At 38.4% G+C, this 10956-nt stretch overlaps 1 protein-coding gene across 1 annotated transcript; it reads right to left on the bottom strand.

The window, feature by feature from the left end:
• Positions 1 to 694: 694 nt before the first annotated feature.
• Positions 695 to 2558, bottom strand: LOC130976227 (40S ribosomal protein S3a-2-like). The gene is made up of 6 exons (XM_057901027.1): positions 2374 to 2558; positions 2180 to 2285; positions 1799 to 1936; positions 1526 to 1711; positions 1015 to 1215; positions 695 to 928 (listed from the first exon to the last, which is right to left on the bottom strand). The coding sequence occupies exons 1-6, from the start codon at positions 2430 to 2432 to the stop codon at positions 830 to 832; spliced, it is 789 nt and encodes a 262-aa protein (XP_057757010.1). The 5' UTR covers positions 2433 to 2558; the 3' UTR covers positions 695 to 829.
• Positions 2559 to 10956: the final 8398 nt, after the last annotated feature.

Consider the following 10956-nt stretch of genomic DNA (forward strand, 5'->3'; position numbering starts at 1 on the left):
ATCCGTACAAATAGGGGAGAAAATTAACAATTTTCAAATTTACATTGTTTACGGTATGAAATCTTTATTTGGGTTGAATTTAAAATTAAAAATAAATAATAATTAATTAATTTAATTATCATTTAGTTTTAATTACAAAAATATTTTCATTATATACATTGTACATCAATTATATTGACTCTCTGTACTTTTTTAAACAAAAATGTTAGTATTTCAAAACAAACAATACCTTAGATTTTAGAGAGTCTTGGACTCTTGGAGAAGGCCAGTTTTTAAAGGGAGGGTCCTTAGGAAATATCTGGTTCGTAAGGGGAAGAGCAGAGACACTTCCATGTTAAGTGTCCTCTTATCCGATCTTCATCACTGACTTTTATTTTTATTTCACAAATACAGATAATTACCTAGTTACAGGATCGGAGTAAATAATTTGCAATTCATGGGAATTTTGAAACTGAATAACCCTGCTCTCATTTCGTCGAATTTAGGATTTTAATTTTAATTTAAATTTAGCCAACAACTATAAGAATTAATACTGGCAACAATATCCGTAACACTTCATATCTTATTTTAAAATAAATTAATCAACCACTTCTTAAGGCCCAAAATCGAAAATTTAGAACTTTTTGTCTTTTCCAACCAACAAATGGATAGTTGGAGTCAATGTAAATAAGATCCAATAATTAAATCTTGCAGACCCTTTTACCAAAAACAAAATCTTGCAGACCCAAAATCGAAAATTTACATTGAAAGCAAAATTATGATTCTCGTTGTCAAAACAAAACTGGTAAATAAACCTAAAGTGCTAAAACAAACTAAAATCCATTATCACTTAAACGCCAACAACTTCAGCCCCAGCCTCGGCCATTGGTTCATCAACAGACCTGTCCACTTTGTCACCAATATCTTCAGCATAGTCACCACCGTGGACCTGCATCATACAATCAGTATACTACTGATCAGGTTTAAAACTCACCTATGTGAAAAAATATGACATCCTCAGAAGGGACATAATACCTCCATCAATTTCCCCAGATCAAATTTTGGGGCTTTCAGGATCTTAACTTTCCTGATAAACCCATTTTGAAGAGGGTAAATGTTAGAAGTAGCCTTCTCGATCTCTTTCCCAATCATTTCTGGGATAAACTTACGGACCAACTCCTTGAGATCACAGGATGTTGCCTGCTTGGTCATGATCTCCCTCATCTTCCTGCGAATCTGAGGAGACAAATAAGGGCACACAACATTAGTAATATGCAAACCTGTGTTCATATGTATGTTATAAACCTCCAAAACCATCAAAAGGGCCAAATGAATTGTCAAGTTTGGTGAACAATTTGAGGTTATAGCAATAATTCAAATACCATGTCCCAACAAATTATTACTAAGAAAAAACTGTCTAGTACACACCCCTTAAACTCCTATTAATATTATCTTCAATAACTCATAAAAATGGATGTAATTATATAGAAAACGTTTCAAATTAACATTGAATAAACATAGCTTAATGCCATATTACTTAACACACCTGCCGAATTTGCCCTGATTGGGCATAAGAGGTTCTTTTCATTTGGTTATACCGTCTTTTGGTAAACCCAATAAAGAAAAGCCTCAAAATATAATTATCTGTGGTCTTCACATCCACGAAAGCTTCAATCAAAGTTTGCCATTTTTTGACAAGCGACCTCAGCTTGTCAGTAGTAAAATCCATTCCCTGCAGATTTTAAAGGAAAAGTTTCAATCAGCTTACAACCATACAAGATAATAAATAGGTTAAAGGAGGCTAAGCAACATAACATACCCAGAAATTTGTGAGCACATTCCTTCCTTGTACATCTTCTGCTCTCAGTCTAATCTTCCTGAAGGCGTGGTCCTCATCCCCTTGAAGATCAGCAAGTGAGACCTCAAACACTCTATGTTTGAGTCCTTCAGAAGCAATCTATCATTGGCACAAACCATTAAAATATCAACAACATAAATACTAATAAATATATTCTAAAGATTCACAAGCAGTGTACATAAAACAATGGATCCAACTATCCAATTGAACAATCATTCAACAATAGAAAAAAAACATGAAACATGTCTAAACTACTAAATTCCATGAATCAATGAATATAAGGAGGATTACAAATTAAATCTAAAATTAAAATAAATAAAAGAAAAGAGAATAAACAAAGACCTTATTGCCCTGAGTACGAGTAACAAGGGTTTTGCCCACATTATTGACCTGGAAGACGGAAGGAGCCTTGATATCGTACCAATCCTTCTTGGCAAAGGGATCGGCGCTGCGAAACCCATGGAAACAAACAAATTTAAATTCAGGAAACTCAAAGATTGTTTAAGAGAGAGAGAGAGAGAGAATGGGACACATACGCCTTCTTCTTGCCACCCTTCTTTCCCTTGGAGATGCGCTTGTTTTTTCCGACGGCCATTCTTCTTCAACTGATCAGCTCCAATTGCCTCTCTTGCTGTGACGGCCTTTTTTTTGGTCGATTTTTTTTTTGATCAGGTCGATTTGAAATGACGGCCTCAGCAAACCCTACTGGTGGTGCTAGTGTTAGTACCCCGATCCAATATATATAGAACATGGGTATGGCTATGGCCTCACACATCACGGGCTTGGCCCTACTTTTCAACTTATAAGTTTCCCAATTACCTTAACCGCCCTAGGTGCATACTATATAAGAAGAGGGTCCTACTCTTTCTCCAGGTAAATTACCTAACCTTCATCTTTTTTGCCATTTTGTATGGATTTGGAGTCCGTTTTGCAGGTGGTTCCCCTCTCATTACTCCAACAACTCAGGAAATCGTGAAACTCCATTTTTCTCTCCAACGTTAACCCGGGAAATCCACTCACGCACACCAGCAACTCAGATCCAGGTCCCCTCTCATCACCACACACAGTCTCCGACCCGTTTGGGAACCAACTCCCTAAACACTTCTGTTTCTTATGCTTTAATTTTTAGCTTCTATTGTTTGTTGCATGGATTGGTATTTTCACATATTTGTAAATATCTACACATGACAACTTGTTTCTATTTTTTACACGACAATCTTCTTGTTAAAAGAGGAGTAGAGGAACATGATAACCAACTTGAGGCATCAGACAAAAATACTAAGGAAAAGTAGAAATGAAGCTGGTACAGTGATTATGCATTTAAAGAAACCACATGAAAGAAACTCATGGCTACTTCAAACATGTCGGAAGTTGAAACTTCATTTGTTGAGTGTTTGACATAGTCAAATGGCCATCCCCCTCTATGTTTCTAGAATCAGTGTCTTTTTTGTGTTAGTAGTTTATATCTATTGAATATGAATTTCTTTTGTTGTTTTCTACAAACAATACAAACTGTGAAAGTGTGAGATCTCGTGATCGGCAAGTGCAACCGAAATAAAATGGAGTTGATCTTCGGAGAACAATATTAACTTTTAATATTCTTCAATGAATAAGATCAAATGACATAGGTCTATATAGTTTAACTTAATGTTACACATTTAAATAACTTTTATTGGACTACTTTTATCGGCTCCAAGAGAAATGGCAGCGGCGAATACTTGCAAAGCATTCCGATGCTCAAATAAAAAAGAGTGTGAGATAAATATAGTATTATTTAAAGTGAATATCGTACCTTTTATATTGTTAGGGTTTTGTTTTTTATAAAGTGTTATCTCTTTTGAATTGTTGAGATATTTTTTCGATATTTTAGTAACCACCCTCATTTCGTTTCAAAGTAATCCTATTAAGGTTGAGATTTTCTCTAACCAAAAATAAATCACGTTTTTTTATTTTATTTGAATTCAAATTAATAAGCATATGTGGCCCAATATAGAATCGACACCTATACCTTAATCATTTTTTATTTAATGTGTGAAATTTTTGTTTATGATGTATGTTAACATATTTATGTTTGTATTATTTTAGCAGAGAACATAGAGATGTTTATTGGAAGTTGTATGTTGATAATGAAAGAATATTTGATGTTAAATATTTTATTTTATTATTTTTTTTAGAATAAAAGTTGTGTTTTAAGATTTTATTTTATGGACTATGATTTGCTATGTTGTATTTTTAGACGTATAATCTTAGATAAGATATGTTTGTATGTTTGTAATAATATTTTGTAATTTGTTTTTTAGTTTTTTTTTATATATTTTTTACTATAATTTTCATATGAATGTTAAACATAAAAAGATAAGAAATAGACTGGAGTTTTACAAAAAAAAAATACAAAGAACGAAAATGGAGACAATTATCCCCTATAACAGAAATCGGGGTCGAGTCAGAGATTAATTCTTAGAATGAGACGGAGAGCAAAGAAGCATCCTCCGTCCTCGCCCTATCCCAATGACATCCCTAATCTTAATTGGTTCTAACATTTTTGTATTGCTTTTTTGTTCAATTTATCCGCATATCTATACATGTAGCCTTACTTGAAAAGGAACTTTCGTTTTGTTCGCTGCTTTTACAATGAGTAGATTAACTTTCACTTCAAAATTATGATCTATCTATAAATTAGGTAAATGTGCTCGTTTTAGGATTTTATTGCTAATTTCATTCATGATTAATTTTTCTCAAAAAATATTTTATTTTATTTTTAAAAGATCTTGCTCATTGGAATGCAGTTGTTTCATCCAAATTTGTTAAGAGATTTATTTTTTAACTAAAAATATGTATGCACTCTTCTTGATCCAAGAAAAAAATACGCATACTACTGCTATTCATAGTTCCATATGTTAGTGAAAAACAATGAGAAACCTTCTACAACTCTCTCTACACTCAGTCCTCACAGCTGAGTCGATAATTTCACTTTCTTTTCACTTCTTCAATGAATTCCCAATTTCACTTTTCTCTGCTCTAATTTCTCTTCTTTCTCATCAAATCAACTTTGAGGCTTCTGGTACCTTTTATGGTATCAAAGCTTCGGTTCTGATCCATGGATCACCACACTCCTTCCGCTACATCAACCCAAGCAGCACAGCAAGCTTCAATGGTGTCAATCACAAACTTTCCAGCCACAATCAAACTGGATGAAGACAATTTCAAAATGTGGAAGCGTCAGGCTCTTGCATGTGTCAAACCAAACAAATTCCAGAGTCACATCACTACAAATTCAATTTCAAGCAAATTCAATTCAGAACAAGATCGAATTGAAGGAAAAATCTCACGAGAGTTTGAAGCCTGGGAGCAAGTGATGAGTGTTTGGTCGCGTGGATGCTCTCTGCCATGAACGAAGTCTTCGTGAACAAAGTTGTTGAATATGACTATGTGCACGAAATCTGGGCGTCACTGGAAGAATATTTCACAGCCAGACAAAAATCAAAGATATGAATGTTGAAGGCACAACTGAAGATGCTCAAGAAACAAGGTACAAGGTACAACAGTAATCGAATAGATAGCCAAAATTAACAAGATAGCCAACTCTCTATCTGCGCTCGGTGCTCCACTTTCAAAAGAGGAACATTTTAATTTTGTGTTAGGAGGATTAGATGAAGAATTTAGTGCGTTTCTTACCATGGTAAATTCAAGAATTGACTCGATGACTATCAGTGAACTAGAATCCCAGCTTCTTGCACAAGAAGAGGTAAATGAAAGATTTAGAAAACCAGATCTCACCATGGTGCATGCAAATCTAGCTCAAAAAGACTCTAGATCAAGCAAAGCAAGCAGTGAATTCACAGCAGCACATGAGTCCTATAAAGGCTACTATGCAAGAGGACAATCAGGAAGGCGAGGCAGAGGACGAAACTCTAGAGGAGGCAGATCTTGGTGGTCAGGAAGCAAACCCCAGTGTCAACTCTGTGGAAGAATTGGCCACACAGTCTGGCAATGTTTTCACCGATTTAATCAGCACTATCAAAATTCCCAACTTCACAACCCTAATGGTGGCCCTCCACCACCAAATAGCGCGTTCCATCAGCAAACTCCTAAAGCTCACCCACAACCTCTCTATCAACAAAATCAACAATCAACTCCTAGCACTCATAATCCTCCTCCTCAAGCACTGCTCGCCTCAAACAATTTTGACAATGGCTGGTACCCTGAATCTGGAGCATCTCATCATCTCACATTCGATCAGATGAACCTACTCAACAGCTCAGAATACCAAGGACCTGAACAAGTATTTGGAGGTAATGGAAAAGGTATGAGTATTGCTAATATTGAGAGATCTATCATGCATGCATCTATGTCAAACCGATTTTTCAAACTCCAGAACTTGCTTTATGTACCTACCATTTCAAAAAATTTAATCAGTGTCTCAAAATTTGCACTGGACAATGGTGTGTTCTTTGAGTTTTGGCCTTATGTGTGTGCTGTTAAATGCCAGGAGTCCAAGAGGATTCTACTCCAAGGCAAACTTAAAAATGGATTGTATAGGTTCACTACATCCAGATACCAAGTCACATTTGGAAGCCAAATAAAGCACAAGCTTCACAAGCTTTTGATGCTGAACAAGAAAAGAAAATAAATGCAAACACCATCACTATGGATAAGAGAGCACAAAATGAAAGCAAAAGAGCAACAAACAACAATAATAAGAAAAGAAAAAGTAAAATAGAGGAAGAAACAGATAGAAGAATATCAAATTATAGTAATAGTATAGAGAGGAGTAACCACAGCACCACACACCAAGTTGCAAATACAAGTAACTTGTGTAATAATACAATTAGGAATGCTGATGTTGATACAAGAAGCTTGTGTAATAAAGTAGTGAATGCAGGTATACCTGATCAATCTGATGTAGTACATCTTGATGCACCTATACAACTTGTACCTTTTGCTTTCTTTAATTCAAATAAATCTGCTGCTGATATGCCTGATGTTGATTACTATAGACCTGCTCACTCCAATTGTGATAATTCTGTCCGTTCTCCTTGTGATATTCGTATTAAATCTGCTGTTGTGGCTGTAACTGAAAGTACTACACCTAAACCTACTACTGCTGCTTGTGCATTCCTCACAACTTCCACCACAGCCAGTGATGCTACTGATAGCCTTGATGATGATGCGAATGATCCTCCCCTCAACCTGCTGCACCCTCCTACCACAGCCAGTCCCTATAACCAAAACACAAAAATCCCAACTAACACTAATGATCCTCCCCCCAACCTGCTGCACCTTTCCACCACAGCCAGTCTCCAAAATCAAAACACAAAAATCCCAACTAATACCCTTAGCCCTTTTGACCTATGGCACATAAGACTTGGTCATCCCTCCCAAAGAATTACCAAAACTGTCCTAACCAAACACAATATTCCTTTTCTCTTCCCAACAGCACCCCGGCCTTTTGTGAACCATGCACCATCAACAAAATTCACCAACTCCCATTTCCACAATCCCACTCTCAATACACAAAACCCCTTGAGCTAGTCTTCTCTGATCTCTAGGGGCCCTCACCTCAACCAAGCAAATCCGGATTCAAATATTATGCATGCTTCATTGATGCCTTCAGCAGATATACTTGTACTTTTCTTCTCCAAAACAAATCCCAAACCTTCTCAGCCTTTTGCCAATATAAAGCCCTCATTGAAAACAAAACTGGACAAAAAATCAAAACACTTCAAACTGACAATGGAGGAGAATACATGTCAAACACCTTTAACCAATACTTAAGAGATCAAAGTATACAACACAGACTTACCTGTCCTCACACACATCAGCAGAATGGCTGTGTAGAAAGGAAACATAGACACCTGACCGAAACCTCCCTCACTCTGCTATCACAAGCATCCTTACCTTTATCCTTTTGGGATGAAGCTGTCCTCACTGCAACCTAACTCATTAATAGGTTACCAACCCCAACCTTAAACCTCAAGTCCCCTCTAGAGACCCTATTCAATACCACACCAGATTATCAATCCCTAAAAGCCTTCGGTTGTGCCTGCTACCCTTTGCTAAAACCATACAACAAACACAAACTAGATCATAGATCCACCAAGTGTATATTCATAGGTTATAACCCTGATCACAAAGGATACAAATGCCTGTCCACATCAGGAAGAGTTTACATGGCAAGAAATGTCATCTTTAATGAACTTGATTTTCCCTACCCATCATTGTTCAAACCACAACACTCCTCAACCACAACAAACACACCTTGCATACCACCCTGTACCTACACTTTCAAATCACCCTGCATAGACATTCATGATGCATCTCCCACTAATACCAATACCATATCTAATTCATTACAAACTGCACAAATTCATGTCATTGATTCTGAGTCTGAAACTGACCTTGGTGGAAGTGCAGATTCCTTTGAAACTGTCCCTTTGCAGGTAAACTCTGGACCTCATATACAACCTGTAGCTGCCATCACAGCACAAGTTCCTCAGTTGAGACCCAACACTCAACCCAGCAGTGCTGTGCAAAACACACACCACATGCAAACCAGGAGCAAAAGTGGCATCAGTAAGCCAAGGGTGTTCACTGCAGCATTAACCCCAAATATAGAGTCACTCAGAAATCTTCCCAAATTCATCACTCAGGCCCTTGCTATCCCACATTGGAGAGAAGCCATGGAAGAAGAATACTCAGCACTAATGAAAAATAACACATGGAGACTCGTTGACCCACCTCCACACTCAACACCTATAGGCTGTAGATGGGTGTTCCGAGTCAAAAAGAACCCTAATGACACAATTCAAAAATACAAGGCGAGGCTTGTAGCAAAAGGGTTTCACCAGAAACAAGGAGTTGATTATGACCAGATCTTCAGCCCTGTGGTCAGACCTGCAACCGTTCGAGTAATGCTGAGCATTGCACTTGCCAAAGGCTGGAAAGTACATCAATTCAACTTCAACAATGCATTCCTAAATGGCGATCTCAGTGAAGAAGTATACATGCAACAACCAGAGGGCTTCACCACTCCAAACTCACACCAGGTCTGCAAGTTACAACGTTCTCTCTATGGCCTCAAACAGGACCCAAGGGCCTGGTTCACAAAACTCAGCTCCACTCTCCTCAAATTCGACTTTGCAAGCACCAAATCAGATGTCTCTCTCTTCACTAGATTCACCCCCTCCTCAGCAATTTATATCCTAGTTTATGTGGATGATATATTGGTAACTGGCAACTCAGAATCAGAAATTACCTCAATCATGACCCAACAACACAGCACCTTCTCCCTCAAAGCCCTGGGTGAAATAAACTTGGCATTGAAGTCAATCACAGCAGCAACGGGACAATAACATCAAAGCAAACCAAGTATATTCAGGATCTCTTGAAAAGAGCAGAAATGAGTGATGTTAAACCTGTGCCCACTCCTATGACCTCCTCTCTCAAGCTCTCAGCCTTTGGTGATAGCAGTTTCAATAATCCTACACTATACAGATCAATAGTTGGAGGCCTACAATATGCTACGATCACGAGACCAGAAATCTCCTTCTCGGTTAACAAAGTTGCCCAATTTCTCCACAACCCTCTTGACTCTCACTGGAATGCAGTGAAAAGAATCCTCCGATATTTCTTAGGAACAACTAAGTATGGTCTGAGGTTTAGAAAGTCCACAAACTTCAGAGTTTATGGTTTCTGCGATTCGGATTGGGCGAATGACATCGATGATAGGAAGTACACCAATGGGTATGGAATCTACCTAGGCCCCAACCTGGTATCATGGGCAAGTAGGAAATAATATGCAGTCTCAAGAAGCAGTACAGAAGTAGAGTTCAGAGATATTACAGATACAGTAACTGAGATAGTTTGGTTGCAAAACTTACTTACTGAGGTCAGAGTACCATGCTCTACTAAGCCTGTAGTATACTGCGACAACCAAAGTGCTGTTCTTCTATCTACCAACCCAGTCCTACATAAAAAATCAAAACACTTCGCTCTTAATCAGTCCTTCGTAAGAGATTTTGTCACCAAAAAGGAGCTCTTCATTCAGCATATACCAGCACAAGACCAACTGGCAGACACACTTACCAAACCCCTCTCAGCAGCATCATTTCTCAAGTTCCGAAATTTACTCAGAATGTTTGAAGCAGACCCTTAGAAGGCCCTTGATTTGAGGGAGCATGTTAGTGAAAGACAATGAAGAACCTTCTACCATGGTTCTGAAAACTGAACCGAACTGACCGGTTCAACCGGATTAACCGAGAACCGGTCACCTAGTTGGTCCGGATAAGGCCAGAAACCGCTTAGCATAAAACCGGTAAAAAATCGGTCAAATCGACAGTTAACCAGTGAACCGGCAGAACCGTCCAAATTTTTAGCAGATTTTTGGTTTGGATACTCCATCCAAACGACGCCGTTTTATACTTTATTTATGAAAAAAAAACCTAAATGGCTACCCGTCCCCCAAGACCCCTAACCCACTCCCACTCCCCCTCCCCCTCTCACCCCTCTCACCCCACTCGGCATCTCCTCTCTCAAACTGAAGAAAGCGTGAGATTGAAAGAAGAGGAAGAACCCTAGCCACCCATAGCCACCGCAGCCATCCACAGTCACCCAGCCCGTAGCCACCGCAGCCCCAGAGCCCTGCATCATTTGTCATCGCTGAACCCTTCTCTCCCTTCTCTCTTTGTCGCGCTCTTTGTCTATCTGTCGCTGCTCTCGCTGTGACTTGCAGCCAGCCACTTTACCAGTTGAGTTTACCCTAAATCCCTAATCTCTCTAATCTCTCAAAATCTTCGAAGAACACTCCACTGCCACTCCCAACCATAAGCTCGAGGCTGGAGCTTACGGACAACCGACGCTGTGAAGAACACTCCCACTCCCACTGTCGCGCATCGTCGCGGGTTCTGGGTTTCTAGCTTATGGGTTTCTGGCTTCTGGGTTTCTAGGTTTCTGGGTTTAGGGCTTCTGGGTTTCTAGTTTCTGTTCGTGCTGTTTTCTGGCTTCTGTTCGTTCTTCTCTTGAGTTAAGTTCTGGGTTTCTGGCTTCTGTTAGCTGTTTTCATTTTTTGTTCTGGATTTCTGTTCTTCTGGATTTTAATTTTTTAATTTTATTTTTTATAT

This window comes from Arachis stenosperma, chromosome 4 (genome assembly GCF_014773155.1).
Source record: "Arachis stenosperma cultivar V10309 chromosome 4, arast.V10309.gnm1.PFL2, whole genome shotgun sequence".
Lineage (NCBI taxonomy): Eukaryota > Viridiplantae > Streptophyta > Magnoliopsida > Fabales > Fabaceae > Arachis > Arachis stenosperma.